The sequence below is a fragment of the Natator depressus genome, chromosome 14 (genome assembly GCF_965152275.1).
Source record: "Natator depressus isolate rNatDep1 chromosome 14, rNatDep2.hap1, whole genome shotgun sequence".
In the NCBI taxonomy this organism is placed as follows: Eukaryota; Metazoa; Chordata; order Testudines; family Cheloniidae; genus Natator; species Natator depressus.
This window is the reverse complement of record NC_134247.1, coordinates 17664341-17685232: the sequence shown is the minus strand read 5'-3', so window position 1 is coordinate 17685232 and position 20892 is coordinate 17664341. Positions and strand designations below refer to the sequence as shown.

Sequence of the window (20892 nt, the reverse complement as noted above, 5' to 3'; positions counted from 1 at the left end):
CAAAACATTATGGTTGTTCTTTCAAAAGTTTACAGCTGAACATTGATTTAATACAGCTTTGAAACTTTACTATGCAGAAAAAAATGCTGCTTTTACCATCTTAATTTAAATGAAACAAGCACAGAAACAGTTTCCTTACCATCTCAAATCTTTTTTTAAACTTTGCCTTTATTTTTTTTAATAGTTTGCTTAACACAGTACAGTACAGATGCTCCCCGACTTATGCAATTGTTGCATTCTGGAAAGCCTTGCATAACTCGAATTTTGCGTAAGTTGGAAACCTATACCCGAACGTTATGCCAAAAAAAACCCCAAACCCCTACTCCTATTTCTAGTTTAACTTTTTCTGTAAGTGCAAATTTGTGTAAGTCAGGTCTTGCGTAACTTGGGCAGTGTTTGTACTGTATTTGCTCCCTCTTCTCTCCCCCCCCCCCCCCCCCAAAAAAAAAAGAGACACCCTCTGCTGCTGCCTGATTGCATGCTTCTGGTTCCAGATGAAGTGTGTGGTTGACCAGTCAGTTCATAAATCTGAGGTTCTGCTGTATACTTTAATGTTAAGTATTTTAAACTCAGTTGCACAAGAACATTGTATTTGACAGTACTAGATTTCTTTAAAAATAAAAGCATTTTGTACATAAGTATCACTGTCCAAATCCTTATACTGGAGTCAAATAACAAAAACAGTCCTAAAACTCATGACATACAGAATTGCTCTTTTGGGCTTCTTTTCAAGATTGTAGTTAAAGAAAGCTATGTGTGTGTATATAGCTTGTTTTACCTTCCAGTTGCTATTCCTTATCTCCCCCGCAAATAATCATGATGGAAATTGGTTTGTACCGTTTTTTCTCCTCCTCCAATCAACCCCAGTATGTCACCAGTAGCGTCTTCCTTTATTGAGGTGGAACATTTCTAGAGTTCTTCTAGTACCTCATGATCCAGAAGAATGAAGACTACAGCTGGCAACTATTCTTAGAGAACAAGAATAGCAAATAATATGTCCTTTGTTTTGTTATAAGTAACAAAGTTGGTATAGCTGCGTCCAGATAGCCAAAGCATGTTTGATTAGATGTGCCAGGTTTAAATGACACAATCAGTATTAGTTTTTCTTAAAGATCATTTTTCTGTAATTTAGCATTATGAAACTGGCATGCATTAACTCTCAAAAATGGTCATGGTCCTGCAGGAATTATGATGAAGCTTCTGAGCATTATGGTTTTTTGTATTGGAAAGCAGAAGGTCGTCTTGCAACTGATCAGGAACGTATAAAAAGAAATGAAAACAAGTAATACATGCAGTAGTCAATATGATGTGAAAAACCAGATCATTCTGAGAACTGAACAGATACAAGCAGATTTAAAAGTGCATCTCTTGTGCTCTGAAAAGTGAGGGTTTGACAGTAGTGGCAGTATCTCATTATTTTCCAGCCCTATGGGCTGATGCCAGCGTCAATATTGACCTTTTTTCTTTCAGTCTCTGGTTCTGGAGAAAATACAGCTTTTATTTTGGGGTTTAAAAGCTCATTGGCTGCAGTTTTGTTAAATAATGTTTGTAGTGTATTCTGTTTAGTTTGAAATAAGTGTTGTGAACAAATAGGAATTTGTGAATGCTATTATATAGACCATATATTTCCTATTTGGGTTTAATTATGTTTTTGTTTGTGTAGTGTATAAAATTTTGTTTTATGCAGTAATATCACAGGAAAAACTAAATGAGCTGTATTCACATCTCAGGATACTTATTTCATCACATATTACTTAGCTTCTCTTTTGTTGTCGTATTTTAATTTAGAATTCCTGGGGGTGGCATATCCTCATAGTTTAGTGTATTGGCTTATAAAGGCAAGATGTCTACAAGGATAGCAAACATACTGTCTAATGTATACTGATAAAGTTATCTTGATTTCAGCCTCCTGAGAATTATAGAGGTCCATGTTTAACCTCATTTCTTGGAGGACTGTCTAACAGGTGCTTTTTACATGTAAGGCATTCAGGAAAATAATTGTTTTTCCAATTAAAAAATTAACTGAAGACTGGCTGTTCAGATCCTAAATTCTGTAGCTGCTATTAGGAAATATCTTCACGTGTCTCTATTTTGGTCGGAGGAAAAATCCGTTACTGTATGACAGCAAAATTATTCTAAAGGTATCCTGAGCTGCTGCTTAGTCAAGGAAAACGTTTAAAAAATTTGACAATTTCCCCGTTCCACTGCAGTCACTTTCCCCATTTGTTTTATGGGTGATGTTTCACTCAGGTGGAAGAAGCATTTTAAAAAAGAAAAATGTAGTTATAAACCTTCAAGAATGGTAGGAGTACTCAGACAGTTGTGGTATCTGAAACTACTTTTAACTAATTTTTAACAGACTATATTTCAAGTTGATGGTGTCTCTTTAACAAATAGGCACAGCCGGCTGAGTATTCACAGGCTTGATAAAAAATGAGAGCTCAGAAATCCCAACTTTATTGCATTTAACCAAAACAAACCATTTTAATTTAGTTTAGGTTTTTTTAACATGTGGACAGTCACCACTAATTCCTTTTTTTTGTAAAACAGAAGCTGTTGATAAAATAAAAATAGAGTGCAAATCAGTGAAACTAGTGGTAAAGCACTAATCAAAATCAACAGCAAAACAAATAGGGAAACATTCTGGATTTAGAATGGAACTTAGCTCATGGCTTTCAGTAGTTATTAACTCATAGCAATGCCACTGTGTACTTCGGCTTGTTTTCAGATACTGTATATTTTTTCTCTGTGGCTTAGGGGTTCAGAGCAGGAGTTGGAAGTGATTACTAAATGATGATTTTTCAAATTTAAGTTCCTTTTCAAAAAGTATTTCTGGCCTTGTTTGTAAGTCTCTTATGTGGACTGTTTTAAAACTTGCAAGAATAATATCTTCTGTTTGTATGGAACATACAAAAAAAGCTATTCCCTAATGTTCTCAATAGTTAGTTAAAATAGTCCTTATTCCTATTTATTGGAAAAATGTTTTTTGTTTAAAAATGGAAGGGAAAGAATTATTGCGGTTTTTAACTACTGAACATAGTTATACCACCAAACTGAAGTCACTCCTATGAATAAACTAATTTGCAAGTTCCATATAGCTACAGCCTTACGTCTTAGAATTTTTTATTTTAACATATTCCTATTTTATTAATTCTTAGGAAAGTCAACTCTACATAAACCTGTAGTGTTTAGTTAAAGGTAAGGTTTATCAGAGTAATAAGGTAGAATTACAATCATGTGACCTGTATTAGACCTTGTCTTTGGAGATAATTGATTTATAAAACTAAAGCTTATAACAAAATAAAACTAGTCCTTTATTTGTTGGTTACACATCAAATGGTTAAAATGACTGGAAGAGAACTTAGTTGATGGCAGTAGCCCTTAGATAGAAACTGTATGTGCTGATGCTGGTGAAATTTAAATATGTAACTGGAGAGCCAAACATGCTTACTAGTATTAGATGAACATTTTGAAAAGGCTGACAAGAAGTAGGATTGTTAGTATGAAACAAGTTTTTCTTTTTCAAATATTGCTCTAATGTGTTGTGGAGGAAACTGAACTGTCAGAAGTAGTAGTCTCCCTGTTGTATATTCACACCAAAGTAAACCTGTTTGTACTTAAGATAAATAATATTTTTGTTATGTTATTCAAAGTGTGATTATTAAACATATATCTGATTCAGTTTGGCTTTGCCGCAACTTACTTTATTTAGGATTATTTTGCAACTTGCATCAAAGTGTATTTAAATAAAATGCTTGCAGGAACAGGATGTTACCTGCAGTCTTCCTGGTGCTAAAACAAATTTAGTAAATTGTCTATTACAAAAGTTCACCTTACATGTTCTTTATTTTAACTAAGTGCTTTTGCTTAAAAAAAAAAAAAAAAAAAGTCAATACACAAAATTAATGGGGTAGGAGGAACAATCCAGGTTTTCAGATTTATAATTGCCTGTGAGTTTTAATGATTATATTGAATGGCAGTAGTAAAAATAGTTAGAAAACTGAAATGAAGTGACAAAAGTTGTTTGTAATGGGTGTAAGTTGGCATTTGATTTGATACTAGCTAGTTGATAACTAACAAAAATTATCCAGAATGGATTTCACACAGGAATCAGATTAATGTTTACGTGTTGGCTGCCAGAAAGAGCAGATATCCGGATTATAGATCGAGACCCTAAGAAGGACTTTAAGCATAGTGGAGTAGTCTTTAATTTTCTGGGTTTTTTTTAAGTGTGTTATGAAATAACTTTAAGACATGCAGTATTATATAATCGCGATTGATCCTGAAATAAAAGGAACTCTCATTCTACTGTTGTTTAGCTAACTTAGGGATCTGCAATATCTTATTAGTTATGTAAAGATTAAACCTTTTTATAGCAAATATCTGATTTCTTTTTTTGAAGATGGACTAGAACATCTAGCAAAATCAGTTTTCATGTCACTGATTAGCCATTCCTCTTTGGATATATGTAGGTCATAATGTCACTACCATGCAATGTAATAGGATAGCTGGATTATAAAATAATAGGCATTTTCTATAAATTTGACAACATAAGGTTTAGATGAAAAGATAAGTGTACACATGCTGCTTACATTTGAATTACACTTTAAATAGAAAATCATTTTATTAATGCAGTTTTGTGTGTGATGTTTATTATACTGCTACAGCCACTAAAGCTTAACAGTTGTGTGTATTGAATCAGTGCACACATGTCATCCATAATATGGTTAAGTAATAAAGTTGTCATATTAGTGGGACCAAGTCTGATACTATGCAGTCAGTATAAAAAGAAAAAAAAAGTAAAGTTCAGTTTTCGTTAACCAACTGATACCAGCAAAAACAACGAGGAATCCTTGTGGCACCTTAGAGACTAACAAATTTATTTGGGCATAAGCTTTCGTGGGCTGAAACCCACTTCATCAGATGCATGGAGTAAAAAATACAGTAAGCAGTATATATTACAGCACATGAAAAGATGGGAGTTGCCTTACCAAGTGGGGGGTCAGTGCTAACAAGGCCAATTCAATTAAGGTGGGTGCCGCCCATTCCCAACAGTTGACAAGAAGGTGTATCAGCAGAGGGAAAATTACTTTTCATAGTGACCCATCAACTCTGTCTTTATTCAGGCCTAATTTGATGGTGTCCAGTTTGCAAATTAATTCCAGTTCTGCGGTTTCTCATTGACATCTGTTTTTTTGAAGTTTTTTTGTTGAAAAATTGCCACTTTTAAGTCTGTTGTTGAGTGTCCGGGGAGATTGAAGTGCTCTCCTATTGGTTTTTGAATGTTACAATTCTTGATGTCTGGTTTGTGTCCATTTATTCTTTTGTGTAGAGACTGTCCGGTTTGGCCAATGTACATTGCAGTGGGGCATTACTGGCACATGATGCCATATATCCCATTGGTAGATGTGCAGGTAAACGAGCCCCTAATGGTGTGGCTGATGTGGTTAGGTCCTATGATGGTGTCCCTTGAATAGATATGCGGACAGAGTTGGCAATGGGGTTTGTTGCAGGGATTGGTTCCTGGGTTAGTGTTTTTGTTGTGTGGTGTGTAGTTGCGGGTGAGTATTTGCTTTAGGTTGGGGGGCATTTCTATTCAAGGGACACAATCATAGGACCTAAACACATTGGGGGAGGGGAAGCACATACAGTATAGTGCTGTGTTAAATGTAAACTACTAAAAAATGAAGACGAAGTTTTAAAAAAAAGATTTGACAAGGTAAAGAAACTTTCTGTGCTTGTTTCATTTAAATTAAGATGGCTAAAAGCATCATTTTTCTTCTGCATAGTAAAGTTTCAAAGATGTATTAAGTTAATGTTCAGTTATAAACTTTTGAAAGAACAACCATAATGCTTTGTTCAGAGTTACGAACTTCCATTCCCACGGTGTTCATAACGCTGAGGTTCTGCTGTACTTTAAGATTGTGCTTGGGTTTTTGTTGTGTTGCTTTCTTCTTCCTATATATATCTCAGCAAAATGACTGACCAGGTATAATTTTATCAACTACAGTTGGTTAATAACATAGTAAAAGCATCCTGATTGGCTAAAAACTTAGATTGGTTAATAATTCAGTCACACAGTGTTTTAATAGTGTGTGCTTCAAAAAGCTGCAGGAGACACTGCAAAGAGTCACTTGTGGCTCCCAAGCCTCAGTCTGAGTATCACTGGTTTATTTCATAAGTTGAATGACTATAGCCCAAATGCATACATTAGCGGAATAGGTATATTAATCCAAGGCTACTAATTACTTGAGCTGGTTAGCTCAATTAATGCAAGAAGAAATTGGGTAAATGATATAAGGAAGAAAACAGAGTCAATGAGAAGGCGAGGAGCCAGCAGGACTGGTTAGGCAACCTGTTAATGCTGACAGCCCCTGAGATGAGATTGGGTTGATGGTTTTTCTTCTGACTCTTTTTCTCTAATGTGGGGAAGGACAGAATCAGTGAAGCATCTTGAGTGTGAGCACCAGTGTGGTACCCATTCAGGCCTTTTGACAGGGACTTAGGTGCGTAAGTGACTTAGGTGCTTTTGAAAATTTTACCCTTTGTGCTTATTGTGCTTCCTATAGAATTTGCCTGCACCAAAAGATAGAGTGATCATGCTAGAAATCTTCCTTTGCGTTCATGGATTATTATGATTTTTAGAACTTCGAAATATTTGTCTATTTGAGTTAGTGAAACCAAAGAAGTTTTAAGTGTAACTAATGAAGGGAAAACATTAGGAGAAATGACAGCAAATCTGTTTCAGTGGATTAAGCGGACACCAGAGTTTGTCTATATGTACTGAAAACCAGATATGATGGCCAGCTATCGGAAAAATGGACTTCTAAATAGAATTTCCTAATGGAAGTAATTCTGTCACTATTATTACTTATTAATTTCTTTAATGTGGATAGTGTGCTTGGTGCTGTACAATGCACAGAAATAGAGTTTTTGTTGTAAAGAGCTTTCAGTAGAAAGGTCAACTTCTAGAAATTTACTTTCTGAAACTAAGCCTTTCAAAATCACTGTAATGTGTTATTTTAAATTGATATAGGCTGAAAATCAGTCTGTAGATGAAAATACATTCAAATAGATTTTTTTAAACAATTAATTAGTTCAGAAAATATTTGCTAATTTGCAACTAATGGTTAATAGGGGTGTATTAGACTAAGCATGCCAATTTTAAAAGTAATAGTTTTAAAAAAAAAGTCTTAGAAGCATTGTATTATCTGGTAGTACAGTGACTATAGAAATCAGCTAGCAGGGTCCCAAATCTGCAGCTTTTACTGAGAGTAAACAATAGATTAAATAGATATGTACTCCTTTAAAGGAAACATGCATCTGCTGATAACTGCTTGCAGCAAATATAGTAACCTGGGGTTTTAGCTGCCTTCATGCAGAGATTCCCGTAACCTGTTGCCATTCTGGCAGTAGCTTTGAAAGAGCATGCTATGAAAATGCCATTTGTTGTCACCTCATATTTTCTCTGTGCACATAGGTATTGCCCCCTTTTTATTAAAATGTGGAGGCAAAGGTTTTCAAACTACATGATGTCACCATCTACAAGTTGTGCTGTTTATCATGATAGGTAAAGGTCGACTGTTAATGATAACTATGGCACACAGCATGCATTTTGATGATGACCGACAGGCTTGTCGCCATGGTGAGCACAAGACTCATATACATACTGGACAGCATAAGATCATTAGTCCCTGCTTGATAAACACTATTTTTCCATTAGAGTTTAAATTTAAAAGTCGTCTTTTGTTAAGCTCTTCAAACACAGGCCTTGCCTGTTAAGTCAACGGTGACTCTTGCTGGCAGAGCAAAAATGGCAATAATTAAGCACTATTTGCACTTCTACAGAAGATATGCATGCAAGTGGCTTATCTTAGTGATGAGAGAGACCTTTGTGAAGTCACACAAACTTAAGTTGAACATCTTACTGCCTTGTCACAGTATTACATGTTCCCAAACATCTGGGACATGAAGACATTACTTATGTAGGGTTGGAGACAGTTATTGGAGGGAAGGCTCCGATAGGAAATCAGTGCACAGTTGGTTTCAGAACACACTTTAAAAGTTGCTGTGTGTGCAAGCTCGGTAGTACAGATTCCAAAATAATGTCCCTATTGTAAGACTTCCCAAGTGCTGTGTTTAGAGGAAACAACCACAGAGTGAGCAAAACAGGTATAATTACACTTACATGGTGTATGCGCTTTATAAATAAAACTCACCAGAAGCATTGGTAATTTCTCCTGGAAAAGCCCAATTTAAAAAAGGAATTGTCACAAGTAAGGAAAAATTCATCTTACCCCATTGTAAAGGGAAATCTAAGGAATAGAATGAAAGTGTTAGATATGTTGGTGGCTTCTGGTGGACATTCAGAAACGTTCTGTGTTAAGGCCAGTTCACATAAATATATCTTTCTGTATTTCTCTCCTGCTTTTTTGATTTCTAGATACATTAGCATAGCAGATCAGTCTGTTTTGGTTAGAAGTTGATGTTTTCCTGCTGCTCATTCCTCACTTGAAGTCTCAGTCCTCCTGTTCCTAATGTTCTTTTACTTTGGAGATGATGATATCACAGAAACAAGATATGGATTTCATGTAACAAGAAATAGTAACACATGACCTCCTAAGCAAGAAAGATTCAGAATTGGTTGAATTTTTTTTTTTTTTGCATGAGTGTCGCTGATGAAGGATTTACTTTTTCATGCCATATTTTAAAAATTCCAACATATGGTCATTTTGACGACAGTTTGAAGTGACAGTCTCAATGTAGAGAAAACCATGAGCATTTTAAATTAAAAATTACTGCAGTTGTAAAACTCATCAGCAAAATAATTTTTGGAAAGAATTTCTCTGTGTTTTACAGGGCATTTGACATCAGACAGCAGGGCTGGAAAAATGTACCAGACACCTAGCAGAAGTTAAGCTGTAGTGTGTACATAGCCTAGGTCAGTATAAGCTATGTCACTCGGGGGTGTAAATAAACCCACCCCCCTGAGTGACTTAAGTTACACCGACCTAAGCGCCGGTGTGGACAGCGCTATGTCGACGGGAGAGCTTCTCCCACCAAAATAGCTACCGACGCTCACAGGGGCTGGAGTAATTGAGTCTATGGGAGAACTCTCTCCTATTGGCTTAGAGCATCTGCACCAGCAGCACTGCAGCGGCAAAGCTGCATCGGTGCAGTTGCATTGCGGTAAGCTCTATAGTGTAGCCATAACCTAAATCTATTAAGTTAATGTCCTTTGCCAGGCACTGGAGTTGTTCACTGGATGATCCAAAACCAGAGATGAGTGAAATGTTGAATAACTGAGATCTCTTGGTCTTCTTTCTCTCCCCACCTTGCTGTATCTAGCAGAGCGGGGGGAGCGGGTATATTAGTTGGAGATCCTCTACTATCACTACATCAAGGTTCTTCAGAAACAGGAAGAGTGAGAGAGCTCCTGCTTTCCTCCTGCAACTAAATCCGGGGTGGGCAAATTATTTGGCCTGAGGGCCGCATCTGGGTATGGAAATTGTATGATGGGCCATGAATACCCAGTGGGGAAGAGGGACTCTGTGGGGTGTAGCATGGGGGAGCTCTATAAGGGATGTTACTAAGGTAGGGGGAGGTGGGACTCATGGGGTGTGGCACAGAGGGGGGGCTCTACAGGGGCAGTACTGGGGGCTCCTTGGGGCCCTGCCGGCAGTGACACCAAGGCAGCTGTACCAGGCACAGCCACGGGCGGAGGCGCCCTAGCTGGGACAGGTGCGGCCCCTGGGTGGTTTTGAGGCTCTCAAGGGTGGGGCCATAGGATACTGGGGGGGAGGGGGGATAGGGTGCGCTGCTGTGTTTGGAGGGGAGGGGGCTGCCCTGTGGGAGGGGTTCAAATCCCGTAAACAGCACGGCAAAGTTGTTCCTGTGCAGTGCAGCTCTGCATGCCAGAAGATGGTGTTCATCAAGGGAATTGAGTTGGGGGCTGGGGAGCGCCTGGTGGAGAGGGGCAAGCCCCTGGCCCCACTCCCTGGTGGGAGCTCGAGGTCTGGATAAAAATGTCTGACGGGCCGGAGTTTGCCCACCCCTGAACTAGATGGAAACGGAGTTTCCAGTGTATAACGCCTACTAGCCAGAGGCTGGTATAATTAAGCCCACAAATTTGGTCAAGGGACAACACTCTGGTAGAAATTCTAGCAGCAGATGGAATGGAAACCGTACTTTTAACCAGGATGTTGCCCCTGAAGCCTCCTTAGAGGCCCTAATTTCTCTGTAGCTTCCCACCCTCAGATTTCCCATTTACCTCTGTCCAGTAAACATATTCCTGTTGACTATCAGTTGAGGGTTAACCTCTGTGGCCCTAATCTGAGGGAGAGAAAGTACTCTATTATAAATATTTTTTTTTCTCGCAATCTACCATATTTAAAAACAAAACCAAGCCGCGATGTTTGTGGAACTCATGCAAACAGGGTTCTACATTCTTTGCTGGTTCTGCAGTAAAACAAATCAAAAGTGCACTCACATAACTGAGTTCACACAGATATTCTTACATGAAAGGTGCTGTAAAATGGACACAACATTCATGCCAGTTATGGTTCCATTCAAAATAGTGGGTTTTTTTTCCAAATTGAAAAAGGCATGGTCAGAGGGGAAATTTTATTTTCAGGCTTGTAACTTACTTAGATTTAAGTTGTACCTATTCAGGATTCTAAGGTTATTACAAACAAATGGAGAGTAAATGTCTTCAAATAAAAAAAATTGAGCACTTTCAAGAATGTTTAGTAAGTGAAACTAATAACTTCACCCACTAATTTGACAGTGGTGATTGTACTGAGATGTTAGAGCGGTAGCAATTTTAAGAATGCAACCAAGCCTTCAAAGAGGCATCAGTAATGTGCAATCTAATTTAATGGATAAGGCAGCTCAGATAAAAGTCTGACAAGAATTGTATCTGCAGACTTAAAACATGTTGAATTTAATATAAAATTAGTGTGTATTTCAGGGAGAGGAGAGGGAGAGGAGGAAAGTGAGGAAGGAAAGTAGTTGCAAAGGCAGTGCATTAAAAATATTGGAATGGGGGGGTGAAGATGCACCTGTTAAAGCTTTTGTACCTATACATTTATATAAGATACTGTACATACGTATTACTATAACTCATGATACTGTTTAGGTCTTGAAAATGTTAGATCATTATGTTTATTTTTGTTCACACTGTATACATTCACAAGTCTGCAAGATAACTAGTGGTCTCCAGCCTGCAATTATTAAAGAATTTCTTCTTCTTCTGCATAGCAAGCAAAGCAAGAAGCATCACAGTCTGATGTATTGTTTTGGACTGCTGTGCTATACGTTTATAAACAGAGGCTTTGATTAATATGCTCTCATGTTTGTTGCTTAGATCTTTTTTTAGATAGAGGTAGGAAAGTAATTAAGAATTTGGCAGCTTGCCAATTTACATATGGGACTTGCTCTGAATATTACAGCTACTGTTGGTATGCCAAATGTCTAGAGCTGTTGTCATAGAGGGATTGGGGAGGAAGAAGACATAAAGGAGGCAGGAATGTATTTGCATGCAGCCAATCAGCAATATGCGGTTGTTCTTTTGGCTGACTTTCAAAAAACAGAAGAAAAGCAGCTACAGTGCTAATTGTAGCTAGGTCCCGAAGTGAAAATGTTTTGTGACAGTTGAAAGAATTTAAAGAGGAAGGAAGATCGGTTTAGTGTCAGCTGCAATTAGATAATCAAAGATTAAAAATCCTAGTCTGTTGGTTCCTTAACCCAGAGTTAAAGGGGCTGGAGATTGCCAGGGGCCGAGGGGAGCTCCCTGTGTGGAAAGGGCTTTTCCAAAGCCAGCGCAAGTAAGGCCCGACTGAGCTTGCAGGTTGTCTGGACGCACGCTTGCACCGAGAGATTTTCTTGGCAGCTCTACAGGATGAGGCTCACACTGTACACAGCCGACATATTGAAGCAGAGAGCCCAGGCGAACATAGATGAAGGAATAGAGACAGCTCTGCACACAATGTAGCGTCTCCTAGGATGGTTGGGCGGCACCTTTCCTCAGGTATTTCATTACCCATCAGCCCCTTTTAGAGCAAAAAAAGCCTCCACAAAAAACCCTGAGCAAATAGCATCTGCTTCTGTTAAATCAATTTATTACATAACATTTCAGAGACAGAGCAGCAGCACAGCGTCCTAAGCTTTTGGCTGCATTTCAGGTTTGATAAAATGGCGTCCTCGCAGAAAGAGCTGTTTGCTAAAGATATGCTGCACTGAACAGAAAATTGAATTATTTGTCATTATTTACTACTGTTTTTGTTTTAGAGAGTTAGCATTTAGTGGAATACCCACTAATAATGAAGAATGCTCTTTATTCTGCTTGTTTATCTTGATGCATTTTAAAGGCTCTTGCATCGGAGGAAACCAGCTACATTTTAATGTCATGGTGCAGAAAATTAAACTAGAGTAACAGGCTTTTCCACTTGGTTACTTAATTTTGTTTTTGTCTTTTAAAAAATGTTTTATTCAATTGTCTTATCTCTTAACTATCTTCCCACACTTCTAGAAAAACATGAACAGTTTGGCAGCTCTAGCATTTATACAGTCACTGTTCTTTGGAAGAAATTTTGGACACAATACTTTCAAGAATTCATCTTGGGACTTTAAATCTGAGAATAGTTGTAAATTGGCTTTCTGAGCACCTTCAAACGTACAACAGTTTTTAAATTTTCCTGGACCCCAGAACATAAGGATTGATGGAATTAGACAAAATCTGCTAATGTTGTTAAACATATCTGACAATCCAACTAGTAGCACTTGAATTGAGATGGTTTTCCTACTTTATGCTGCATCTTATTCTTTAAAATGAATGTTCCGAGACTCTATTTTTTGCTGTATAAAAATTAGACTACATTTGAGCTAAGCTTTTAAATGCCCTTCTGGCAGGTTCTATTTATTTTATTAACATTTATTGTAATGCTTTTAGAATTCTGTTAAGATGTCCATTTGAATCACTACAGTGAGCTACTTCTTATTTTGGGAGAGAAGTAGTTGTCCTTTTTTGACTTGCCTGATCAGGATACATAAACTTTATCTGATTAGTGCTGTGATTTAAAATCCTCAGCAGGATTGATGTCACTGGCTTTAGTCATTGCTTGCAAAATGAACCAATTAATTATTATGTTGGCTGAAAAAAGAATTCAAACCTAGAATAAGATTTTCTTGTAACGAGAGAAGGTTTTATTTTTATCTTTAAAGGTTTGGGGGGGGGTGTTTTTTGGTGGGGGGGCTAAGGAGGAGAGAGGTTTTATAAATGAACTTAAGCTTTTCAATTTTTTTTCTTTTTTAAATCTGTTAATGTGCAACTATCAAGAATCTGTGCCAGTCTCTGACATTTCATCCAATTCCCCCCCCCCCCCCCGCCAATATTTTTTTGTAAATCAGTTGAATCTTTCATTATGGTTGAAACTTGTTAGGTGTAATTAGTTTGAACTGTGTGCAGTGAACAAATAGAAATTTGGGAGATATGGATAGTGTACATTTTTTTTTCTAGAATAGAATGCAAAGCTGAAAAGAAATAGTTTGTGTAAACCACTGAGTATCACTGGAGGGGTTATAACTTTTGAGTAGACTGCATGATGTATAGAATGGGTATTCTATTTGTTAATATGAGTTTACGGATAAAAGAAGCTTTTCTTCATTTCTTGCTCTTCTCAGAGTTCATATTTGTTATCTGTTTACTTTTGATGGTGCTGCCAAACTCAAAACTAATATTTGAATTGTTCAAGCTAATTATGAGCTGTTGGAGCAAAAAAAAATTGGCTTCTATTTTGAATTAGTAACTAAATCAAAGTTTTAAAGGTATATTTCACCACAGTTCTTAATGTTAAAAAATGTTGTCTGTCTCCTACTCTTTGTAAGGGAGGGATTGAATTATTAGTGATTATTGGTGGCACCGCATAAAGCTATGCATGTTGAAGGTATACTGTCCTCCAGCTTTCTCCATTCAGCTTTCCTAATGAACCATTAATCCTGAAGAGCAAAATTCCTGCTACTTCCAGTCCAGTTGTTTCTGAGCAGAAACTGCACATGGTGCCATTTTGCAGGTGGCTTTGTGGAAAATGGAAATGGCCACCAAGAAATGACAACCTCAATTTTAAATTGTTCCCAAAGGTGAAATATTGATGGATGAATTTAGTGTACAACATAGTAGCTGTTAAATTACATCTGTCTGAAATATATCGCTAAAATTATTTGCCTCCTTAAGATCATTTCCTTTATTTGATCTCATTTTGATTGTTGCGTTTAGTGAGTGGGTGCTGGGTGGTATTGCTGGCCTGTGATGTATAGGAGGTCAGACTAGCCCTTCTGGCCTTAAGCTCTGTGACTCTATTTTATTTTCCTTCATTTTAGGGTACTAGGAGTCATTTGTAAGATTTAGTCCCATCTTGACAGCTCACTTGCTGTGTGACCTTGTGTAGGTTAATCTCTGTGCCCCAGTTTTTTTTCTCATCTGTGAAATGGGTATAATACTGACAAGATGTTTTGAGACTAAGTGTGGAAAGCATTTGAACTTACCAGATCAAAAGTATTCTAGAATTCCACTGTAACTGTGTTATAGTTGAATTTTTCCTTTCTGATTGACTACATATTAAATTTTACTTTTCAAGTGAACTATACTGTGAACGGGATGCATATCTAGACTTAACAAACACACAGCAATGTTTAAAAATCTGTTCCATCTTCAATGACCTATTAAGACTAATGCTCAAACTAGTCTGTTTCCTGCTCAGGACTCCTGGACATCAGATTCCTAAAGCAGACTGATTTCTTGTACCCCTTGCTTTAAATGTTTGTCATCAGTTTGCAGGGTAAATATGGAATCCTGAAAGCATATAAATGAAATAGTAATTGATTTTCCAATATTAAGTTTTGTAATGATCTTTTCACTTTTGAGTCCTAACAGTTTTATTTTTTTAAAACAAACTTTGGCAATGCTTATGAAGAACTATACCCTTTGTTTATCTTTAGATTGTAAACCCTTTAGTGCAGGGATTGTCTCTTTTCTATATATGTACAGTACCCAGCAAAATGGGGCCCCAATACTGATTTGGGGCTTTTGGAAGCTATCCTAATATAAATACTTACAAAATAATAAAATACTGACTAACGTGGCATTGAGATCAAAACTGTCACTCTCCTCTTTATTATGTGGCCTTCAGTAATGTAGCTAGATTATTTTTGGTCTTTTTATATTTTAAAAGTTTAATAGAATTCATAGTAAAGCTTTTGCATTTATTTAGCAGATTAGGCAGATCTAGTCCATTCTGTCATTGTTCTAATCAGTTTGGCTCTTTCTCTCTGTTGTGATGTAAGTATCCCTGATGGTGGACCGGTCCGGCGTGTGTGATCCAAATGATTGCATTTTATGCATCCATTCAGTGAGTGTTCTGTATCAGTCTTTACAGCTAAAGTATTCTGGCATTTCCCATAAGGTCTGGTCCAGTGTAGTAGAGCTACTTTTAGAAATCCTTTACTACTACATTTCAAAGGCAGATGGCACTCTGGATGAATTCAAGGAGATGAGGTCTGTTTGGTGATCCTTTACAAGCTTTCTCCAGACCAGGGATGGCCAACCTGAGCCTGAGAAGGAGCCAGAATTTACCAATGTACATTGCCAGAGAGCCACAGTAATACGTCATGAGCGCACCCACCCATCCCCACCCCCACTCCCAGCGCCTCCCAGCGACCGGCAGCTCCGCCAATCAGCGCCTCCCTATAGCTCCCGATCAGCTGTTTCGTGGCTTGCAGGAGGCTCTGGGGGGGGAGGGGTAGGAGCAAGGGCAAGGCCAGCGTGGGGGCGGGAAGGGGTGGAGTGGGGGCAGGGCCTGTGGCAGAGCCAGGGGGTGAGCAACGAGCACCCCCTGGCATACTGGAAAGTTGGCACCTGTAGCTCCAGCCCCGGAGTCAGTGCCTATACAAGGAGCCACATAGTAACTTCTGAAGAGCAGCATGTGGCTCCGGAGCCACAGTTTGGCCACCCCTGCTCCAGACTCTAGAGTTCCTGTATGTCTTCATTCCAATACTTCTACTAACAAGGACAGATATCCATTCTGATTTTGGTAGTCCCAGCCTGGAGTTCACCAGATCTGATTCTCAGTCCAGTTAGAAGAAATACAGACCAACTACCAACTCTTGTCTTTTTTGTTGTAAGACTATGTTTACACTGTAAACGCGGATCTGAAATTTCTCTGCATGTCTGTATGGAAAGTGGCTTCTTGTTAAGCTTTTGTTTGGATTGTGCACAGGAAGCTCAACAAATCTCTTAGCAAAGTCAAACTTTCTACAAGAAAGAGCTGGGCCTTGAAGTGGAATAGGAAAGTAGCAAGATCATCTGGCAGCTATATCAGTGTTCCATCCTTCAGTTACAGACAGCCTCAGTCTTTGACCATTGTAAGTTAAAGAAATTATTGAAAGGACTAATAAAGGCTTTGCAACTATTTGTGAGCCACCACCTACTTGTGAGAATGTGGTGGTGTTTTTAATTCCCTGCCACTGAAGATTTCATTTTTAATGGCTATAACATAATTGAAAAGTCAGTGAGAACCAAACCATGATGGCTAAACTTCCAGAGGATGATATTTTCTGGAGGATAACATTGTACTATATTTACACCCCAAATTCCTGTTTAAGGTGGCTTACATTTGAACAAAGCTGTCAACCCCTCCTGAACGTTCCCTAGCAAATATTTCCAAGACAAACTAGGTTTCGTAATCCAGATATTACGAGCTCTTAGCAATTACCAGTATCTGAATAATATCAAACAGGCTTTTAGATAAAGAACCCAAGATTGTGCCGTTCGAAGATATTCTTTTTTTTCCTCCCCTCCCCTGTGCTCAGATTAGAAAATCTGGTAAAACGGTATATAAACCTGTTGTTGTCATGTGGGTCTCACGGTGCCTGAGAGTTTGGGGACACATTTAACCAGGTGCCAGGCAATCTCCAGAGCTTGTTTTAGGAATAGCTCCATCACAAAGAATCATAAAATCATAGAATGTATGTGTGGAAGGAACCTGAAGAGGTTATCTAGTCCATTTTCCCACTCTACCTCCCGTTCCCCCCACGCACAAACACACACACCTCTCCATGCTGAGGCAGGACCAAGTATACCTAGACCATCCCTGACAGGTGTTTGTCTAATCTGTTCTTAAAAATCTCCTGTGATGGGGATTACACAACCTCCCTTAGTAACCTATTCCAGTACTTAACTATCCTTTAGGTTTGACATTAGGAAAAACTTTCTAACTATATCTTCCTTGCTGCAGATTAAGCCACCTCTACCTGTCTTACCTTCAGTGGACATGGGAAAACAATTAGTAACTGTCCTCTATAACAACCTTTAACATATATGAAGACTATTATTAGGTTCGCCCTCAGTCTTTTCTCAAGACTGAACATACTGAGTTTTTTTTAACTTTTCCTCATAGGTCATGTTTTATAATGTTTTTATCATTTTTGTTACTTTCCTCTGGAGTCTCTCCAATTTGCCCACATCTTTCTTAAAGCATGGCACCCAAAACTGGACACAGTATTCCAGATGAGGCTTCATTAGCAAGTAGAGCAGAACAGTTGCCCCGTGTGTCTTTCATATGACACTCCTGTTAATACAGCCCAGAATTATATTGGCCTTTTTCACAACTGTAGTACATTATTCGCTCATATTTGTGCTTGGCAGAATTAGATTTTTATTTTCATAATTTCAACGGATAATACCAGCGTTTATTTTTAAGCCTTTTTTTAGATTTTTATCAATTTAAATTTTCACAGTTGCACCAAATTATGGATTTTAAGCATTTTTTGTATGAATTCTTATCTATTTAAATTGTCACAGAAAATTATCAGTTGGTCAAACCGGGGAGGTGTCAGACAATTTAATGACTGTAGACGTTAAGATTCAAAAAGTTTAAGCTTTATAACTGTTAAAACACAAATTGTCAACATCACATGTCAAAATATAAAAAAAATGCCTTAAATCAAACTCTAATAAATTCTACAGCAGCATTTTTCTTTGTTTTTGTGACAGGTGATGGAAAGAGTTATGTAGTACCATTAACTTGACTATGAGCATAGAAGTGAATCAATGGCAACGGTTTATTTAAAAAGGAAATGATCATTGCAGTTGTGGTTTAACTACTGTGTAAATCTTTTCTTGGTCTGTGTATACTTGATAAGGTGTAAGCATGTATTAAAAGGTTGCTAGGCAGAATGGTATTTACTGATAGAGCATTTAGCATTTTCCATTGACTCTGTAATCACTCTATATCAGTGGTCTCCAACCTTTTTAAGCCCAAGATTACTTTTTTTGAATTTAAGGGAAACCCAGGATCTACCCTGCCCCTTCCCCAAAGCCCCGCCCCCCCTCCATCCCCCCATCTCTCCATCGTTCACTCTCCCCAATTCTCACTAGTTTTCATTGGGCTGGGGTAGGGGGTTGGGGTTCAGGCTCTGGGCTGGGGCTGAGGGGTTTGCAGTGTGGGAGGGGGGCTCTGGGCTGAGCCTGGGTTAGGGTGTTGGGGTGCAGGAGGGGGTCGGGGTGCATGCTCTGGGAGGGAGTTTGGGTGCAGGAAGAGGCTTCAGGCTGGAGCAGAGTGTTGGGGTGCAGGAGGGCGTCAGGGGTGGGGCAGGGGGTTGGGGTGCAGGAGAGGGTACGGGGTGCTGACTCTGGGAGGGGGTTCAGGGCTGGGGGTTGGGGTGTAGCCTCCAGCTGGACAGCACTTATCTCCAGTGGCTCCTGGTCCGTGGTGTAGCATGGCTGCCGCTAAGGCAGGCTCCCTGCCTACCCCGGCCCCACGCCACTCCCGGATGGGGCCAACGCAGCCCCTGGGGAGGGGGGCACATGGCTCCGTGTGCTGCCCCTCTCTGCAAGCACCACCCCCACAGCTCCCATTGGCCATAGCTCCCCATTCCTAGCCAATGGGAGCTGTGGGGGCGGTGCTTGCAGGCAGGAGCAGTGGGCGGAGGAAGACCCCTCACCGCTGCGGGGCCGCGTTTGCCACTTACGGGAGCGGCGTGGGGCCAGGACAGGGAGGGAGTCTGCCTTAGCGGCAGCCTCGCTACACCACTGGAGATCGCGATAGACTGGGAGATCCTCTAGGATCAACCAGTCGACCGTTGGTGACGACTGCTCTGTATTCTGACTGGTGAATGGTGTTTCAATCAGCAGCATGTTTCATTTTATTACTGCAAATTAGAGGTTATACACCACTGCTTTTATTTCCTTTTTTACATGCTGATTCAATAAACAAAAACGTATCCTAATACTCGAAAGTCAAACCTTAGATTTAGCAACTTAGAAGTTAACATATTTTAGAGGTTATAATGAATAGTAACGATACAAATGTAAAAACACAAACGTGGGCCTATATAGTACACTGATTTTAGAAAAAGAGACCCTTTCTTGGCTATTTTCAGTTATGAGACTGTTTCACTCTGGCTGCATAGTTGTGGTTTTTTTGGTTTTTGTTTTAAATCCACTCAAGCATAATTGCTGTTAGTAGTATACCTTTGAAGCATTATCCTTGGTTTTAATTTGGCTTTCATAGGGTACACACCTATACAGAGCTGGCTAAACATACATCCCTGGTTGACTTTGTTTGAGGTAGATGGTTGGTTTTTTGTAGACAATATAATTGTCTATCTTGTAAAGAGTTTAGTCTGCTTTAGAAGTAAAGTAGGTTGGAAAGGCAAAGAATAATTGAGACTTCCAGCATTCAATATTTGCATGTATGCACACTGGTTTTCCTCTCTATCCAAACTACAATTTAGAGAGACTATCCTACAAGTTGCCTCTATTCATAGCTCTCTGATCACACTAGCTATACAGGATAAAATTCCTATCATGAGAAAATATAAGGGAATAATTGCACTCATGTCTTTTGTACAATACAGTCAGGATAGATAACAATATCTAAGTCTTTAAAACTTGAAATAACCTTAACATGACCAATTGTGGCTTCTCTCAGGTTATTTAACTAAGTGCACTCTAGTAAAGAGCCAGGTCATCAGAAGGATTTGGTTATATTTTTGTGTTTGCTTATATGTTGGAGGAACATGGGGGGAAGGGAGCAAGAGGACAAGGAGCTAAGAAGGCTGGTGCTGCATTTTAAGGAAAAGTACAAAGATAATGTTTATTTTCTTTGGTTTTTGAGACAAATTGGACTGTAATTACAAGTTTAAAAATGATATTCAAGTACCACCTAAATCATTTAAGAGCTAAATTGCTTATTCTGGTCTTGCCATTTAATATGTATTATTGTGTGACATAACCAGGCTGTTCTTTAGAACTACTTATCTTGCTCTACAAAAAACATTACTTATAGCCATGCTCAGATACTATTAATATAGTTGCATTAAAATATCATAGTTCTGTATTCTCTGTGTATGGTTCTTAGAGAAAGAGTTTAGCAACAAAAGAAAACTAAATGAGCAGTGAATGTAGTGTTTTGACACCATTCATATTTATTCAGTAATAGCTCTTTGAATATTTTACATGAGGAAATATTTTAATTTTTAAAATGATTTTTGTTGAACTGTCTTTTTTCATATTTCACCAAAAGAAGGGGCGGGGGGGAAACTGAGTCAAAACAACTAAAATGTTAACAGAATATCAACACTTGACATAGTATTCATCTCTTTCCAGTAATTTTCAGAGTACAGATACAGTTTTCCTAAATGGGGGAGTTTTTTTGGATTGCTTATTTCTGGTGCGGAGATATTGTGACTTACAGACCAAAAATTTAAAATTTGTAAGGTTTTATTTTTGGAAGCTCAAAGGAGACATTTAAAATTAAACCAGGTAAAGCACTAGAAAACCTATTATTGTAGGGACCAGCCTGCATTGGCAAGCGGATAGATTAGATGTCCTAATAG

The 20892-nt window shown here is 38.5% G+C and overlaps 1 protein-coding gene across 18 annotated transcripts in view; it reads left to right on the top strand.

Moving 5' to 3' along the window:
* TNRC6C (trinucleotide repeat containing adaptor 6C) overlaps positions 1-20892 on the top strand; it is a 584197-nt gene that overhangs the window by 499149 nt on the left and 64156 nt on the right. The window contains exon 1 of one of the 18 annotated variants that reach the window (XM_074970996.1): positions 11888-12028. The exons of the other annotated variants lie outside the window; for them this stretch is intronic. Coding sequence (XP_074827097.1) covers positions 12004-12028 — 25 coding nt within the window. The 5' untranslated portion in view covers positions 11888-12003. Of the gene's footprint in view, positions 1-11887; positions 12029-20892 lie in introns of those variants that run through there. 18 annotated transcript variants of the gene reach the window in all.